We start from the raw sequence: 19,474 nt of genomic DNA on the forward strand, positions 1-19,474 counted from the left end.
CCAGGGGTGCAAGTAAGTTAGGGGACTTACCGGTATTCCGAAGTCCTGAGCAGGGGCATGGCCTCAACCGGAAGAGGCGTGGCCTTAAATCCCCAGGCCCTTTAAATCTTGGATTTAAAGGGCCCGGGGCTCCATCTGCAGTAGTGGCGGCTGGGAGCCTGGGGCCCTTTAAAACATCCCCGAGCTACCAGCTGCAGAGGTGGCTGAAAGCCCCAGGGCTCGCTGGCGATTTAAAGGGCCCAAGGCTCCAGCTGCCGCTACCACAGTGGAGCCCCGGGCCCTTTAAATTACTGAGGGGCCCTGGGGGCTCCTGGCTGCCAGCGCTGTCCCGGGGCTCTGGGCTCTGGCAGAGCTTTAAAAGGGCCTGGGGCTCCACTGTGGTAGCGGCTGCCAGAGCCCTGAGCCCTTTAAATCCCCTCCAGAGCCCTGCTGCCCGAGCCCTGGGGTAGCGACGGCTGGGCTCTGTCGGGAATTTAAAGGGCCCCGGGGCTCCAGCCGCTGCTACTGCCCTGGCCCTTTAAAATCCCTCCAGATCCCCGCCGCCGCTACCCCAGGGCTTGGGCAGCAGGGCTCAGGTGGGGATTTAAAGGGCCAGGGCGGTAGCAGTGGCTTGGGATTTAAAGGGCCCCAGAGCTCAAGCCACTGCTACCGCCCTGGCCCTTTAAATCCCCGCCACCGCCCTGCCACCACTACCCCAGGGCTTTAAATTGCCGTCTGGGAAAGTCGGTCCCGGTACAGCACACCGGCTCTTGCCGGTACGCCATACCGGGGCATACCAGCTTACTTTCACCTCTGAGGCTAGCTAACCTTTTGAACTTGCATATTGATGATATACTTTAATGGTGCTGAATACAATACAAATTGGGATGGTACTGACAAAAAAAAAATCAAACTTTTTAAGCAGCATGGCTGGAGGGGTAGACTAAACAAAGGAACACACACAAAAGTAATAAAGTTATCTTTGCCAATCTGTGTCCAGCCTCGGGTGGTACTGACAGGGACTTAGTAGGTGTCCTGCTTAAACAGAGCACAAAATAAGCATTTGTGTTTTTAAAGTATGTAGATGTTAGCACAGAGCGAAGCCGTGACATTCATTTTGTGGTCCAGTCATGGATATTTCAGATTAAATAATTTACAGTTTCATTACTTTTTTAAAATGAGAGGGAGAAGGCTTATGTGTAAAATAAATAGAGCTCATTCTAGGAATAATAAAAGTGAGCAATGGGAACTCATCAAAACCTTTAATTTATATGGCTTAAATTGTAGAAGGTGGGGTACATGGACAATTATGATGGTAATGGAAGATAGTGAAAATATATAGAACTGTCAATTTAAAAGGAAATAATGCATATTTAATCTTACATATCAGGCAAAACTACCAAATTTATTATGAAAGCAGCTGTATGCCATTCACAACACTGAATAATTTAGCAGAGGATTACTGGATATATGGTATTGCTTATTTCTAAATTTTCTTTTCCTTATTTTTTCTGCTTCTTAATTAAGATAATGAATAATAGCTCAAACTCAAACTCACAAGTGGAGTATCTTTCCCTCCAACAATGCTGAGACCAAGGCCTGATCGCCCCTTGGATATTTCTATAGTCATCTCTTGCCCAGGAACAATTGGGCATGTGGCTGGATCCACTGGCAACAGAGGTGGCAGTACATTGCCTAAAAACATTAAAAGAAAAAGAAATTAGTCAGCAATATTAAATGTACATATAATTGATCTAATAAGGATGCACATTAGTAATTAAAGAGCAAAAACTTTCTCAACATCCCTACACAGTCACGTTGGAGGAATACTGTAAAGACAACATCTGAGCTTAGAACTAACTATTAGAATCTGAGTTTAGAACTATTAGAATCTGGTGTGAAATTGACTTCAGAATTGAGATGTGACTTGTGTGATTTTGATCAGTATGACAAAACATGTTGCATTTGGATGTGACAACGCAGTGTCACGACAATGAAACACAGGGAATTTTTCAAGCTTAAATTCAGGATTTTTTTTTCAATCAACTTGTCACTTAGAACTAGACATGGTTCATATGCACTTTTGTTCTGCAGCTGCAGAAGGCAACTATCCAAAACAACAGTGGCCCAAGATATTTGTGACACAAGAGCACTTCTGATATTACTGATGACCATCCTTTTGGCAAACAAAAACTAAACAATCTATGATCAAGTTCTTGTAATTATTAATTATTATTATTATTACAATGGAGAAAAAAACCTTACTGTTTACCAATGGAACAGGAAATCAATATGGAAAGAAAAATTCCTTCAAACTTTTAAAAGAGTATTAAATAATGGTGAAAATGTTTCAAACCTTTTTATATTAAAAAATATTGTTAAATTGTTGTAAGCAAGACATGAAAAGTAATTCTTCCGCTCTACTCTGTGCTGATTAGGCCTCAACTGGAGTATTGTGTCCAGTTCTGTGTGCCACATTTCAGGAACGATGTGGACAAATTGGAGAGAGTCCAGAGAAGAGCAACAAAAACGATTAAAGGTCTAGAAAACATGACCTATGAAGAAAGATTGAAAAAATTGGGTTTGTTTAGTCTGGAAAAGAGAAGACTGAGGGGGGACATGACAACAGTTTTCAAGTACATAAAAGGTTGTTACAAGGAGGAGGGAGAAAAATTGTTCTTAACCTCTGAAGATAGGACAAGAAGCAATGGGCTTAAATTGCAGCAAGGGACGTTTAGGTTGGACATTAGGAAAAACTTCCTAACTGTCAGGGTGGTTAAGCACTGGAATAAATTGCCTAGGGAAGTTGTGGAATCTCCATCACTGGAGATTTTTAAGGGCAGGTTAGACAAACACCTATCAGGAATGGTCTAGATAATACTTAGTCCTGCCATGAGTGCAGGAGACTGGACTAGATGACCTCTTGAGGTCCCTTCTAGTCCTATGATTCTATGATTGACCCTTTGGAACATCAAAATAAAAAGAATAAAGCAAAACGTGCCTAAGGAGGACTAAAACAATCCCAGTTATAGCAGGATATTATAGCTCATTTTGACAGTACTTGCTATGATATTACTGGGGTAACCTTGCCATTAATGTAAGCTATCTTGCAGAAAGAAATAATTGGTTCTCACTGTGGCTGGTGAACTCTGCCTCTGGAGAAAGATAAGAAGGTGTTGGTGCCAAAGATATCTCATGTAAACTGATGGGTACTTTGGTTGAAGACTTTGATTGTTTTAACTGATTGAGGACCTGAAAGGAGAAATCAAAATAGTTCAGTTGTTAAAATAAAAAAATACAAAGGCAGCATGTGCTGTTCTGAAATCAGCTGTAGCTATCGATTAAAGCAAAGTATGAAAATCTTTACATTAATTGGATTGGCAATAGTACAATTCAGGTTAAGAATATTTAATATTTTTAAAAGAGCCAAATTGGGTAGGTTTGATACTGTGAATCCAGAAATGCCTGCAAAGAAAGTCTGATGGAATTTCATTTGGTATAAGAGACTTATCTGTGTGAGACAACATTCTGAATTTTTAAAAACAGGAAACTGTATTCTTAACACAGTGTTGCATGACTATTTCTACATATTTAAAGAGAAGGATGTTTTTAAACCATTCAGTGTTCAAATAGGAATTAATTCAATCTCTTCTCGGTTATAGAAGAACCCTGGTAACGTAAATTGTAATACAAGAAAAATTTCTTCAATTGAACTCCCCTCCCCCAACCTCACCCTCAGATACAAACACACATACATTTTCTGGAAGTTGCTCCACCAAATCCTGCTGATCTACCATCAACGTCTGTTTGTCAGCTTTGTTTCTGACATCCTAAACAGGGAAAAGGGTAACTTTATTAAAAAAAAAAGAAGTCACATCAGCTTCAACCTTCATTTAAATTAAATTTCTTCAAAACCAGAGATATCAAGGCTCTGATTCTGTAATGTGATACTATTTACACACGACACACAATTACACTATGGAACTTCTTTGCTACTTCATGATGCTGAAGCCAAGAATTTAGGAGGACTGAAGGAAGAACTGGACATTTACATGTAAAACAAGATTATCCAGGGCTATAAGTACTTAATTTAGATGCAATATAGAGGTTGGGGGGGGGGAAGGAAAGGGGGTGAGCTTATGCCACATCTGTCTATTGTGGAGTCTCTTGCACCTTCCTCTAAAGCTTCTGGTACTAGTCTCTGTGGGAGACAGGTTACTGGATTAGACGGACCGTGTGTCTGGCAATTCACATGTTCCTATGTACCTCAGAAATTAGAGTTGGGTGTGTGTCTAACTTTAAGCATATTGAGTAGTTTCATGGGATCTTGTGGTGATGAGACTCTATGGGCAATAGGGGAAATATTATGCTCTCAGCAATAGGACATCTTTTTCTTTTGGCCTTGACAGTCACCAAGAGACTGGCAGCAGGAATCCCTGCTTAACTTGTCATCTAAAGAATGAGCCATTGAGCACAGACCTGCAATGTTAGCAAAGAGCAAAAAGTTCAAGACCCATACTGCTACTTGAATACATAATTTTCTGGCTCGGAGGAAAGCAACAACAGTTAAGCCACTTATAAAAATGAGTATTTATATAGCCAATATTATTAAAATCTCCAACACCCTTTATCAACTCCACATTCTAGAGTTATTTGCCATGATTCACCAAGCAATTTTCAAAATTTGGATTGTGATAAAGATCTTACACAGCTTACTGTCCTATCGGTCTCCACTATTTTTACAGCCTATTCTGTCCCTTGCTCCAGAGTCAGCATCATCTGAAACCACCAGGATGTTCCTGGTTAACCTAATAGCACTATATCCATCCTCCAAATCCATCTCCCTGTCCCTAACCTTTCACCTTCTCTTCAGTCTGACAACTCCATAGGTAAATAGATAGATAGATAGATGATACTGACTCTGGAGTGACTGGATTTACATTGGAGTGAGTTTAGACCATTGAGTGTCATTACTGATATATATATAATGACCTCACACTCAATGGTCTAAATTCATCCCAACATAAATCCAGTCACTTCACTGGATGTACACCAAACATATTCTGGATCAAGACTACATTGCCTAGTGGATAGAGCACTAGACTAGAACTCTGGAGACCTGGGTTCTAATCCTGGCTCTGGAAAGTCAATTCACCACTCTGTGCCTCAGTTTCCCCATCTGTAAAATGGCAATGATGATTCTGAGCTCCATTGTACAGTGCTTTGAGATCTGTGATAGAAAGTGGTATGTAAGAGCTAGGTATTATTATCATAAAAACAATCTTATCTTTCCCCTTAAATTCTTCTCTTCTTGCTCTCTGTCATTGTTGACACACTAACATCCTTCCCATCACCTAAATTGTAATCTGAGTATCATATTGATGCCTTCTTTCCCCATATCTTTCCATTGTTTTCTTTGGACTCTTTCCCTCATTCATCCATTCCTGTGCACCCCTACTGCAAATGACTTAGTTCATGCTTTCATAACTTCCCGTCTTAATTACTACAACCTCGTCCTCACTGGTTTCCCCAATTGCCAACTTTTCTGCTCCATTACATCCAAAATGCAGCTGCCAACATAATCTTCCTTTCCAATTGCTCCAGCCACATCTTCCCCCTGGCTCCTTTTTGGATCTCTACAATAGTTTCCACTCTGCTACATTAAACTCATACTTCACCTCCTCATTTTCAAAGAATTCCAAAATGCCACCCCCAACTACATCTCTCGTCCTCATCTCCTGCACTGTAATCCACTCCCTAATATATGCCCAAGCTTTTCTCCTAACTGTTCATCTCTTTCACCCACTTCAGACTTTGTGTATTTTTTTCATATTAATCTGTATCTCAGTTTCCCAGCTGCAGTATACCAAATACGGCATGCAAAGTAACAAAAATTTGCTTTTACAGTTAGAATTCATGCATTAAAACTTCAGTTCATTTGTATTCCGGGGTGGTTTGGACAATTCAAATGCACATATTCAACCCATGAGTGCTTTGTCAATCAGGAATACAAACAAACCAATGTTAGCTCGGTGGCTGATTTCAATGCTCGAATACTTTTTCAACTTCTGGTTCTTTGCAAAAAACTCAGTGGACTTCCAAGTATTTGTTGGTAATTTTCAAATATTTTCAAAAAACAAATATGTTTGCAAAAACCAATGACTTTGTGAAGCAAAACAAAAACAACTCCCTCAAAACAAACAAAAAAGCTCCATTTCCTTCAATGAAAATACCTTACATAGATTATGCATAAATAGCACGTCTCAACTAATGCACTAGCTGAAGAACTATACTAAACTGTTGTGTGGGGTAGAGTTGGGGGGTGGACAAAATAATTGTCCCAACAAATTTTATGTTTCTGTGGGTTAGTCACTCCTCAGCATACTTAGGATTTCTTGATTTTAACCTCTAACAGAGCCTTAGAAAGAAGATTAAGGCACAACCCCAGAAATTCTAGGTTTCTGATAACGTACAATCCTAACACATTAAACCACCAACATGTATCAATGCAGAGTTTGATATTTATTACAGCACACACTCTGACAGTGCCACATTAAACCAGAAGTTATGGATTTGATGCAGAAATTCTATAGCCTATGTTATGCAGGGGGACAGACTACATTATGATAACGGTCCTTTTGATTTTAAAAATCTATGAAGGTAGGATATACATGAGTGTGATTTATAGGCACAAGCTTTTTTCTGGGGCATGGAAGATATTGTCGACAAAAGTAGATGTGAATCCCTTGTTGCTGAGTATAGCTCAAGAGAGGGACCAGGGAGCTGCATACAACTGCTGTACCTCAATATAGAACAGATTGTATTTACATCTCAATCACATGAACAGGTGTAGGAAATCATATACCTGATTTTCCTCTCACTTAGATAAATCAGGAGTTACTCACTAAAACTCAGTTGCACTACAACCGCGTGAAAACAGAATGAGGCCCTGTGATGCTGGCAGACCAGGCACCAGCTCATGCCAAAGTCCCCATGTCTCTGCTGAACTCTGATATCTACGTAGCTGAAATCTGGCTCACTTATGGGTTAATGTTGATAGGACAGGTATTAGAATTGTAAGAAAGTGTTTGGATTCTATTGAATGCTTGTTAGTTGCTGCATGCATTAATCTTACTTGTAATATCTGTGTTCCATATTGTAATGTAATTTTTGAAGGGATGTATTACGAGCCTCTATGACTGCATGAATCACCATACAGGAGAGGGCCATTAATTAGTGTGAAAGAGAGAAGCTCCCTGTAAATCCATCCAGAAAGAGGAATCCCATTGATACCAGACTGGCTGTGGTTGGATCTTAGATCACGAAAGCTTATGCTCAAATAAATTGGTTAGTCTCTAAGGTGCCACAAGTCCTCCTTTTCTTTTTGCGAATACAGACTAACACGGCTGCTACTCTGATCCCTACATCTGGACTGAGGAATGGTCAACAATGGTACTACAGGCTCTTAGAGTTGTTCTGCAATCCTTCCGCCACTCACATGACTCATTTTCATCAACTGAATTTGCAACTGAGAGCATATGGCAGAAGGGGGATAAAAACACCAAACAAAAGGAACTAAGGATCTCTATGTTGGAGGGATTTTTGAGAAGGAGTTTCTTAGGCATAAGGAAGAGATCCCCATCTGCTTTTTCTGGGTTAACCCTAATGGACAAATTGAGCTTGCTGGTTATAGAAGCCTCTATTTCCACTTAAAACCTAACTAATTCATGTGTCTATATTCACTTGCTTTAACCTTGTTAAATAACTCTAGCTTCTTTTTCCTATTTAATACACCTTCATATAATTTATTATAGGAATGGCTACAAGCGTTGTCTTCCATGTGAGATCCAAGGTATTGGGAAAGTGACTGGTACTTTGAGACTAGGAGTAAAATGAATATTGCTGTGATCCTTGGGTTTAAGGGCCATCTAGCACAGTGATACCTCACCTGGGTGACAAGACAGACCGGAGTATACAAGGGGACTGTGTGTGATTTTGTTTAAGGCTGTTAATACGCCTGAGGAGTTGGCACTTAATGCAGCTGGTTGGTGAAATTTAAGTTTAGGAGTCATGACCAGTCTGGGGTTTGTGCCCTGGTGTTTTAACAGTCTGCCTTGTGGTTGGTACTCATGTTCTTGCACCACAGTTGGGAGCGTCACAAACCCATAACGGTAGCACTTTTCAAGCTTTGAATTTTGTGGATGACTAAACACGTTTCTTTAAAGATAGCGTCACTTACCGTTTTGATACATTCATCGTCAGTCAAGCTTTTCATGACAACTTCTGAGCTGCAATCTTCTTCACTGCTTGCATGTTCAGTGCCACTGTGATCCTGGTAAAGAGATTGTTTTAAAAAACAAAACTTTACCCCTAAATAGCTCATGATAAAATTAGACAGCATTTATGTGATGTGATGCTTGTTTGAAATAAGGAAGAAGATCCACAATGAACCATCACTGATTAAAATCAGTGTTACAAGTTTCAGAAGGCAGGTGCTGGTCTTTATTGGTCGAGGATGAATTTATATTAGGACCACCTATTCTTACACATCACTCCACGAATACTGTAATTAGCACTCAGGGGACAACTACTCCGACACTACTGAGGATGAAGCTCATGAACCAGGAGGAAAAGGTGTTTTACTGAATGGTGCTCAGCTATAGAACTCCCCTCTGCAATAGGCGAAGATGAGCACGTTTTACTTCCCGTAGAGCACATGCAACACACCCCCTTTGCACAGCAGAGGCAGTGATATAACAGATTAGGAGTTTTCTTCCTTTTTTAGAGGTCTCCCACCAAAAAGAGGCCATGGAACATAAAATGCTACCCTAGTTGAAGCAGAGAAAATGGTCTTACCAGAATAATGCTGAAACTTAATTTTTGTATTTGGTGCATAGATACTATGGTGACTTGTGCTTTCCACATACACAGAGAGCATAATCATGACTGGGAAATGATGCAGCACACGTGTAAGAAAGGACTATTATGTTTTTTAAAAAAAAAACATTCCAAACCAAGAGTATAGGCTAAAATTTCTACTTCTATTTTCTTTCCCTAGCAAACATGTGATATGTTTTTACCTGAGAATTGTATTCCTTTTACCCAGCTCCTGAAGATGAAGAGAGGTTTTTAGGGCTGTTTTCTCTCTCTCTCTCTTTTTTTTAACGTTCAAATGAATTCAAGTCATTGCTCTATATCCCAAGCACACACTTCCTTATAAAGCAAAATTGACTATATATTACCAATCCAATTTCCTGCAAAGATCTGCACTAGCAGACTTCTTTACCAGGCTATTCTGAATTCTTGTTAGGCATTGAACAGGTAAAACGGGATTTATGCAAATGGCCATCTTGCCATCTGAAGAGGTAATTACTTCTCTTCATTCTTTAGGAGGCTCACTCCATTCAGTATTCACAAACAATGCCTCATCCCAGTGACAAAACATTATGTAGGAGGTGGCTTTATGATCATATTAAGGTTCTTGCAAACAGAGCTTCTATTAGACTTATACACTATATTTTGGTTTAACTAGCTCATTTGGTACCAGTACTATGTCTATTGTGGTCCTGTCCTATGGTTTCACAGAAATAAACATGTCCCCATGTTACAGGAGTGTTTACTAGTCAGCCATTTTTCTCATTAAACTACTTCAATCAAAATGAAGAGATCAACATTAATTCTGTTTAGCAATAGTATTTTGTAGTTATGTAGGCATCATGACATGCTGCTAAATTATTACCTCACCCACCTTGTCTCTCCAGGCCTGTTTTATAAGAAAAAACAATTCTTATGCAACCTACAAGCCACACGTATTGTTAAACATTTACTTAGTGTCTCCTCTGAAAGTGCATAATATAGCCTACATTTCAAGATATGAACAATTAATTTACAGCATAAAGCCCTACATAATTATGACAACCATCTGAAGTATTTTTTAAAGTGGTGTCAAAGGTCTGATGGATAGCCCTAGAAATGAAAATCCTGCATTTAGCCACAAAATAGGTAAAAAACGTCCCTTCACTGCATGTAACTTTACCCATCTTCTGGGTCTACCATTAAGGGTCAAATAGCAAAAGGGACAGAATTCTTTGGTTCCTGCAGAGTGGTAGATTTTGGTGATATGGACACTTGACCATGGCAACCTGGAATGAGACTACCAAACCGAGTTACATGGGATATGGTACAACTATCACATGAAAACAACAACTTCTAGTCTGATGACTTAAATTAGATTGTAAATGGAGAACGAGAGGTAGAAGGCTCTATACCTATCACCAGTTCCTGAGCTATTCAACCATTCAAACAAAATGACAAACCTTTCCCTCTCTCCCCTAAATGTACATTTGCAAAAAGCTGCTTCAAAATTTATATTGCCTTTCAGTGAAGATTTTTAAACATCACGTCCACAGGAATGAACCCTTCAAGGGCAGGATAACAGGTAATACCATGAGGGTGCAAGAACACAGCAGCTGAAATTACTACTTGTCTTACCTTTACTATTTACCAACATAAGAAGGGAGGAGTTCTAGATATAGTGTAGGGGACAACAGAAGGTACGGAGGTCATCACAAAATGACCAAGAAAACTTTAAAGTGAACCTAAAGGCTTGGTCCATAGAAACCGCAGACTAACAAGGATTCCGGCCGCATGGAACAGGACCCAATGGAGCATGAAGCTTCAGTTCAAAAAGAAATATTCTTCCTTTACAAAATAGATAAATGAAACCCAGGGTTTTAATTAAAGAGTTCCCCTGAAACAAAAGTTAATTAATGTGGCTTTTCTGTACAGCATAATAGCACTTGAATTGCATCAGGGATGTACAATAAATGGCCTTAAACATTACTGTAACTTGAAAACTGCAAAAAGCCTGCTCCAGAAGTTCCATCTAATATTTCAAAGCATGAGCTGAGGCTGCATGATTGTAATAATGCTTATTAAAATATCAAAAAGCAAATGTACCAATGACCAGAATTTAACAATTCAAGGCTAGACCAAGCCCCAATTGACTCATAAAACATGCTTTGCTTTATTAGCTCAAGAAGATATAGCATTAATAAGCAGCAGCAAGGCTAGCCATGTGCTATATCTACAAATAAGTACCATATTTCTCAGTTATATTATTATGATGAGACATCAAATTGATAATGATGTGGTAACATTCCAGATTGCATTGCGCAGTAAGCACAATGCATTCATAAAGTTCAAAAGGATAAAAAGAGTCACATTAGGGGTGATGCAACAACCATAATATAGAACAGCACTGACCGCACTGTCACACTGAGGAAGCTCCTACTGTTGAAGAACAATCAGAAACATCCATATGCTTTTAGTTGCATATTATGAATCTATACACTAAAACTCCATGTTAATACGCCAGATAAAGTAACATACTGTCATTTCCACTACAAAAATGTAGTCTATAGTATAGCCATAAATCGTATACATAGTCTAATAGATAGGTCACAGGATTGGGAGTCAGGAGACCTGGGTTCTATTCCTGGTCATGCCAAACTGACAAGTTATTTCACCAGGCTTGCTTCCCCTTACACTCTTGAGTTTCTTGGTTATCTAGATTGAAAGCTGGGATGGTCTTTCGCCAGGTGACTGTATGTATGATGCTCAGTGCAATGGGGTCCTCAATCATTGTTGGGACCTACCTCTCTACCGTAATGAAAATGATAAATATGGAAATAGTTTTACTGCCTTCAGTGGGCATTCGCCAGGCCTTCAATATTTATTTTCTAAATTCAGCTACCTAGATTTACTCCTAATGCCTGTGAAAGAATCAAAACCTGGTGGGACGTCTTGGCCTTCACTTACAAGGTGTCTCCCTGTGTCTCTCCCACTGAAAATGACAATTTCTTCTCTGGGAGGACCCTGAGATCTCACTTGTGTTCCAGGCAACACCCCCCCATAAAACTTTCAACCCTCTCAGAAAATAATTGCGACAGGAGACAGCAAGGCTTTCGCTCAATGATTTATTTTCCTGCTGTATCACAGTAACTAAGACAATATCTTGTCACCTAGCACCATGCCAATTGTTTCATTTAAAAAACAAGGGGAACACACACATTTGGTCAAGTTCCCACCTGATGCATATTCGCTTTCAGGGATTAATCAGACAAGGTGTTTGAATGTATGTTGTACTAATTAGGATTAATCTAATTTAGTAAGCCCTAATCAAAAAACATCTTACCTCAATGGAAGACTGGGAGCTGTAAGGTAATGGGAAAGGAGTAACAGCCATTTGGTTAACTGCATCTTCATTTCTATGAAACATCAAAAAAGGCAGAATCAGTTTATTACACATTCAGACACAAAGGCTAAACTATTTTTTGAGTTGGTCCTTGCCTCATGTATTAGGATTCTTTTAGTACAGTTTATTAGTAAAATATTTATCCTATGTAAAAACATTAGGCGCCTAGAAAGGCACACTTTTCACTTCTGTTTGCATCCCTTATTAGTTAATATAGGATCATGACATGTCACCTTGGAAATAAATTAATTTATGTTCAATAGGGTTTGAGCAATTCAATAGTATTAGAGAACAATAAATGGGAAATGAAAATACATCCTTTAAAAGGCGTTTTGCATGGGTATTTCTTTTCCTGCTCAAAAAAAGATTTCAAAATCTCTTCAGGAAAAGGCTCCTAGTATCTACCCATGGTATATCTAATGCATTCACCTATCAGGCATATAGGTAACATTATTGTATCTACTACCTGTGTTAGTAAAGTAGCTTTTTCTTTTCAGTTCATATTTGCTATATACATTTCTGAAAATCTGAAACAAACTTCGCAAGATTTTAAGGAGAGGTGGGGAATCAGTTAATACAAAACACAAAATCCATTAGGTATTAATATATTGTTACTCAAAGATAATATTTAAATAATAATTTAAAGTATCTTTTTCCTCTTGGATGACTATGTGTTCCTAAAACAACTGATTACTTTGCAACTATCAAAGATGTTTTTATGGAAGGCTGACAGATATTCATGCTGCCTTGCTACAGGATGTCTTCAGTGACATTCAAAATTGGCTGATGAAATTAGGTAAACACCTTTGTGATCTTAATAAAACGTAACCAAGGAAACTGCAGCTATTATATTGTTTTAAAGAAGTATTTGACACACAGAAAAAAAAGGGAGACTTCAAGTTTTGCTTTAAAAAAAGCTGTACAAATGAATCAACAACAAAAATGTTTTTATTATTTATATTACAACAGTGCAGAGAAGCTCCAAATGAGATCAGGATCCCATTATGCTAGGTGCTCCATAACTGTAGCCTGTAAGCTCATTGGGACAGGGACTGTTTAAAAAGACAGGACAGATAAAAGGAAACATCATCATTCCCACTTTGCAGATGGATGATTGAGATTATGTGACATGACCAAGGTCACACAAGAAATCTGTGGTAGCTCCAGGAAGTGAACCCAGATCTCCCACGTTCCAGTGTCTTAGGCACAAGATTTTCTTTCCTTTAATTACTGGAATAAGACATTAGACAAATGTTCATTATAAAATCACTTTTAGAGTGTAAATATCCGGAGGAAAAACCTGGGTATGGTTTGTCAATTATCCCTCAAAGGGTTAAACATGTAAATCCAGGATATCCCGATTACTCAGAAAGAAAGACAATGCTAGATCAACAACCTTCAGTAGAGCAGAAGATGGTGAATGCAATCATAGGCATTTGAACGGATAAATCCTACATGCAAAGGTTGGTGAATTCATTTACTTTATCTTCAACCAAGCAGCCATACAGTTCAAAAAAAAATGGTCTCTGTATTGATCATAATCCCTCACTCAGACTCTCTCAGCCTCTTCTTCTGGCCCTCCTCAAAGCTTCGCAGCACTCAGAAAATATGCTAACATCTGCGCTCCAATGACCAGCGTCACCAACCCATGCATGCAGGAGGCCATGCCAGAAATCTGAAGTAATTGAGCAGCATCACATTTTCTTTTCATCTTCACATCATGATTTCCAAGCATGTATTACTGTACCAGTTCAGCATATTAGGCAAGGACATTTCTTCCTGCTTTTCTTTTCACAATGGTACACTGCAATTACATGGCAGTTCTCACATATGAGAATTAATCAGCAAATCTAAGATGTCTAAGAAACCTAACAGTTTTTGCCTACTATTAATTCAGGTTATACAGCCTTCCCCCCCACCAGCAATGGACAAAGTCTTACATAAGCACTAACAACATGAAAGCTAGCATAACCTACAGCTCACGACGCAAAATGTATAGCCTGATGATAATTCATACATCTTAAAATCTTTGTGAGAAATGCTGTTATAATTCTAAAACATTGCTAAACATAAATCTTAATATCAATATTATAAAATTGTTTTTACTTAATTACATAAAAATAGTTTCTGCTGAACTTACAAACACCATCATCAGGTTTACAAATGTATGTCCTTTTAAACAGACGGTAATTTTTATTCCATATAATAAAAAATTACAATAATTCCTTGGGGGAAAAAAAAGCGTTGCAAAAAGTCACAATTTGTAATCTATCCCTGTTGTAATTATACAAATTCAAACACTTTAATACTTCAACAGAAACCGCTTCAAAGCAGATTCAAAGTGGGAGCATATTTTAAAATCACAGAGCTAATAATAAATTGCTTTTTTGCACTCCACTCCCAGAAATTTCCTTGATTAAAACAGGAATTTATTTAAAATTAAAATTAATTATCATCGTCTTTTGATGTTGGAGCAGATGCTTAGCGGTCTGAGGATTGTGTTTGAATTACAGTGGCTACAAATGAAAATTCAGCACATTTGCCATCCGTTACTACGGTTACCGCTAAGAAACCTGTTCGAAGATACCACTTCATGCAAAATATTGCCCAACATCAACTTGTTCATAGATTTCCTGGAAGCATTTCATCAGGGTCGAGACAGTCCTTCATTTTTTTCCAAGGTCAGAACAACTTTCATGCAATTTACACACTATGCTCATCTTGCCAATATAACCTTAAAAATAAATGTCTCTCCATTTTGCAAGGATGTTAAATGTCCCATAATTTTACACCACTGTCCGTATTCCAACTCTCCTCCACGGTTTGCGTAGGATACTGCGTGCATATTGTCCACCTGATTGTTGACTCACACCAAAGACGTGTCTGCCTTTCAGTGGTGTTGTATGTCTATATGATGTGAAGCACTCTAGGATGGAAGGCTCCCCAGGTTTTCACTTTAGTCAGAGATAAAAGAGTGCTGACTGATTATGTCAATAGCAGTCACTATCTCACAGTACTGAAGCAATAAGAAACTCAGTCAGTGTAAAGGGTCAAGGAAAGCAGGACTGAAACCAATGCATAAGTGGCAGAAAGCTTGCGCTTTTGGCAAGGCTTGCTTACCCAGCTCTCTCCCACGTCTGTTTGAGCAAGTTACCATACTTCCCTCCGCTTCACCACACTAAGTATAAACCATTAGACATTCCTCTCCCTCCACTCCCTACCAGGAAACAATTTTTTATATTATATATATATATATATATATTGCCCCTCCATAAGCCTGACCACTTCTGTCTAACAACTGTCCCTCCAATGACTCTTTGCTATTATGCATCAGCTTGAAAGATTTTTTTCCTACTGACATTGGGAATGCTTTCATCTTTCCCCCTTTTTTTCAGTCTACACTTAACTAGTTGCTTATTTTATGACAACCATTTAAAATGAATATTTAATCTGGGCTGCAGAGTAGGCTGGGTCATTGCCATCTTAAAAATAAGAGAATGAATGTCTTAACTTCCTGGACATATGGACTTGCCCATATAGAAGTACCAAAACAGGGAGAAGCCTAGAAGGAAGTTTAAAAAATAATAATAATGGGGGAATGGGAGAATGTCAAACCTGGAAATAAAGTGTTTGGCATCAGCCCATTTTTGATCTTTTCTGGAAAGCAAAGCCCTACAGAACCTCCCAACAAAATACATTAAAATACTTTTGCTATCACGGTAAAATTTCCACTACTCTTCCAGATTACTGCCAAGTAACATTTCAAAATTTGTCTGGCAAACTGCACCCACTAGGGGGTAACGCTGGGTATTTCAAAAAAGCCTCAGGGAATTAGCTGCTTTATTCTCATTGAATTTCCAATGGGATTTGAGCACCTCTCTCTGCTGGGCTCCTTTGAAAATCCCAGCCAAGATAGTTATTGTTTCCAGTACTTGGGATTCACAAAGACAAGCCCCATTTGCCATATTAGCTAGAAAACAGCATTGCACTGCTACTCAATATGGTACAATGTTATTTAACATAAACTAGAGGCAATGCTTGAATTGAGCTCTGCTTCCCAGAAAGATTATACTTTCTTTTTTACAATGCTCAGGTGATTTTTTTTTTTTTTTAAAAACAAACAAACTATGTTTACAGGCTGAATTTCTCCCAGTTCATTATTGGAGAAAGCCAAGCAACAGCAACATGTGCTGAATCTAAATAAAAACCACAGTGATAATACAACTGTGAACTTTTCATATGCTATTACAAGTTTATGTAACTAACTAACGAGGCTGTTGGGAAATAGCGCTGCATTAAGGCCTGTGTTTTGGAGTTTGGCCAGAAACAGCTGTTTTAAATGACCACTGTCAACTTTATAGTGGAAAAGATCATAAATTGGCATGAAAAACTTTCTAATACAATGGGACTTCTATGTTCCTCATTGCAATTACAGCAATTTGTCTAATCAGCAAAAGTTTCGGGAAAGGGCAGTAATGCAGTTTTTAACACTATCTGGAGGTGAGAAAGTATGAGACAAGTTTTTCACACTGCACTTTAGTTTTTGAGCTGGGATTTGTTTCTTGGTAGAAATGGAAAGGCTGAAGACACCTTGTATTTCTTCTATGGTCATGACTGGCTCATCCAACTCTATACATGCAATGAAATGTCCAAGCCCTTCATCTCATTTTACAACCCCTTCACTCTCACTCACTGGACCCTGAGGGATCCATTATGCCTCATATTTGTGGTTGGTTCTTTAGGTGATGTCAGCACTAGTGCACAGGGCTCTTCTTGCCATAGGGATTGCCAACTGCAGGGTCGGAGATGAGACTTCCCAGTGCTTTTAATGGTGGGCTAATTGAAAGCACGGTGCTAGATTCTTGTCGCTGAGAATGAATGGGGTGTAAAAGGAGATGAAGAGCTTGTTAGTTTCAGCAACTCTGGGTTGGCTATACATAACCCAATTCCACTGTAAGGAAAGCTCACAGCTAGGGACCACAGTGGAAAGCCAAACACTATCCAGTATTGCTGCTTCTTCTATTACATTGGATGAATCACTATTCTTGAGGCTGTTGATTCTCATCACCTGTATAAATACCAATCTATAGGGTACCATGTGACAGCTAACCGGAGAACAGTTCATCTGCTTTGAAGTAGCTATTCTGTGCAACATAATGTTTGATCACTTCTGTTATTTGGTTCTGACTTTCTGGTACAATAAGGTAAGGTGGAGCTGTACCAGAAACTCCTTACAGGAGAAACTTTATAGATAAAATTCTTTGCTAGCTGTGAGTGGCTCATCCCCAGTTTTCAAACATAATAAATGCAATGGCACTCTGCTCTCTCCAGATCTTTAATCAGAGGGACACAGCTGAAGTCATCCAAGCAGCAAACCCATCAGCACAGCTTGCAGTCACTAATATGGTCACCACTTGCATTTTTAGCTGGAAAAGCTTTTTTATGTGCAGACAGAAAAGATGCATCGAGACTCAAGATGTCTATTGCTCTTCAATCCCCATATTGTAGCAACGAGGTGTATGAGTTAGCTGTGTTTCAATATTTTAATTGAAATATGAGGAAGAGATTTAAGAAAAATCCTTTAAAAGAAGTGAGCAAACACAAGCTTCCAAAGCCCTGTTAAATTGAACCACTTCTGGGGCTGGCACAATTTGGAAGCTGTGTCATCACATGAAAAAATAATGGATATGCATACAAACTGAGACAAAAATCACATACCAAAGAGTTTATAGCAGAGGTGGGCAAACTATGGACATCTGGCCTGCGGGACCGTCTTGCCCAGCGCCTGAGCTCCCAGCCCGGGAGGCTAGCCCCCAGCCCCTCCCCTGCCATCCCCCCTCCCCCGCAGCCTCAGATTGCTGCGCCGCCAGCGTTCTGGTCTGCCACTCCTGCCAGGGAGCACGGCGGCATGGCTGCGAGCTCCTCCAGCTCTGAGCGGCATGGTATGGGAGCAGGGGGGTTGGATAAGGGGCAGGGGGTTCCGGGGGGCAGTCAGGGGACAGGGAGTGGAAGTTCGGGGTGGGGGGAGGTCAGGGGACTGGGAACGGGGGGCGGGGGGGGGGGTTGGATAGGTGTGGGAGTCCCAGGGGGCCTGTCAGGGGTCGGGGGTATGGCTAGGGGTCAGGGCAGTCGGACAGGGGGGATTGGAGAGGGGGTGGGTCCTGGGGGGGGGGGTCCCAGGAGGGGGCGGTCAGGGGTTCTGAGGGGGGCGGGAAGTGGGGGGGGGGGGCAGATGGGGGTGGGGGCCAGGCTGTTTGGGGAAGCACAGCCTTCTCTACCTGGCCCTCTATACAGTTTTGCAACCCTGATGTGGCCCTCAGGACAAAAAGTTTGCCCACCCCTGGTTTATAGTCTAAATAAGAAAAGATAAACAACCAAGTAGAAAGGGGAGGGACATGGGGATTTTTTTTTTAAAATGAGAACGGGGTTTCAGGAGATACAACAACGATGTTTGGGCCCAGAATAGTTTATATTAAGTAGCTTATGGTTTCTCATATAATACTGTCTAACTAGACTTCAAGCTTGTATTTGTTTTTTGCAGGATTTTGAAACAAATTTTTGTAGTGTATTTGGTTTACTTACAGGATGAGTGTACAGCTAGACACAGTGAGTTTGCGGTTGTTTTTTCCCCTCTTTTACTGCCTACTCATTGCAGCTGCTGCTCTGATTGCTAATAACACTTTCCCTTGGAGAGCCTTTCTTTCCATTAATATTTGAAAGGGTGCTCAGGTCAAGCAGACAGATACATCCATTGTCAATGCACCATAACATAATGCAGACAGCAGTGACAAGACGCTTGTTCTGCTGAAGTCTAAAGACATTACATATATTTACAACTTGGAAAACAACTTTTAAAATGACACCTTTTCTAGCCCAAGAGACAGTAACAGGAACAAATTCAATGGCTACACCATTTCTAATTCAGTGTATGTAGTTGAGAAACTGTTATTTTTAAAAAGAAGCTCTTCTCATTCCAATGGATTCATTCATAGATGACCAAAACTGGAAAAAAGGAAGATTTAGGCAAGCCCTTCTATTGCCTTTATAGATAAATATCTCTTAAATGTGATCCAAAACACATGCTAGAAATTTTCTTGTCCAAAGAGACTCCACAGCAAGTGAGCTACCTTTATTAGGAGCCTTGTGATATTTTTAATTACAGAAAGTTAAAAGAAAAGTGTGTCTGGTGGCAGACTGTGGCAGATTTCGCAAGCAATCTGCTCTTCTGAGAGACGGCCT

The 19,474-nt window shown here is 39.7% G+C and overlaps 1 protein-coding gene across 8 annotated transcripts in view; it reads right to left on the reverse strand.

Moving 5' to 3' along the window:
* The window catches only part of PATJ (PATJ crumbs cell polarity complex component), a 210,404-nt gene that overhangs the window by 45,831 nt on the left and 145,099 nt on the right, over positions 1 to 19,474 (reverse strand). For all 8 annotated transcript variants that reach the window (XM_043552634.1, XM_037906549.2, XM_027821512.3 and 5 more), the window contains 5 exons: positions 12,176 to 12,248; positions 8,219 to 8,311; positions 3,735 to 3,809; positions 3,114 to 3,231; positions 1,538 to 1,674 (listed from right to left, as the gene is read on the reverse strand). In XM_043552634.1, coding sequence (XP_043408569.1) covers positions 1,538 to 1,674; positions 3,114 to 3,231; positions 3,735 to 3,809; positions 8,219 to 8,311; positions 12,176 to 12,248 — 496 coding nt within the window. The remainder of the gene's footprint in view (positions 1 to 1,537; positions 1,675 to 3,113; positions 3,232 to 3,734; positions 3,810 to 8,218; positions 8,312 to 12,175; positions 12,249 to 19,474) is intronic.

Source organism: Chelonia mydas, chromosome 8, assembly GCF_015237465.2.
Source record: "Chelonia mydas isolate rCheMyd1 chromosome 8, rCheMyd1.pri.v2, whole genome shotgun sequence".
NCBI lineage: Eukaryota > Metazoa > Chordata > Testudines > Cheloniidae > Chelonia > Chelonia mydas.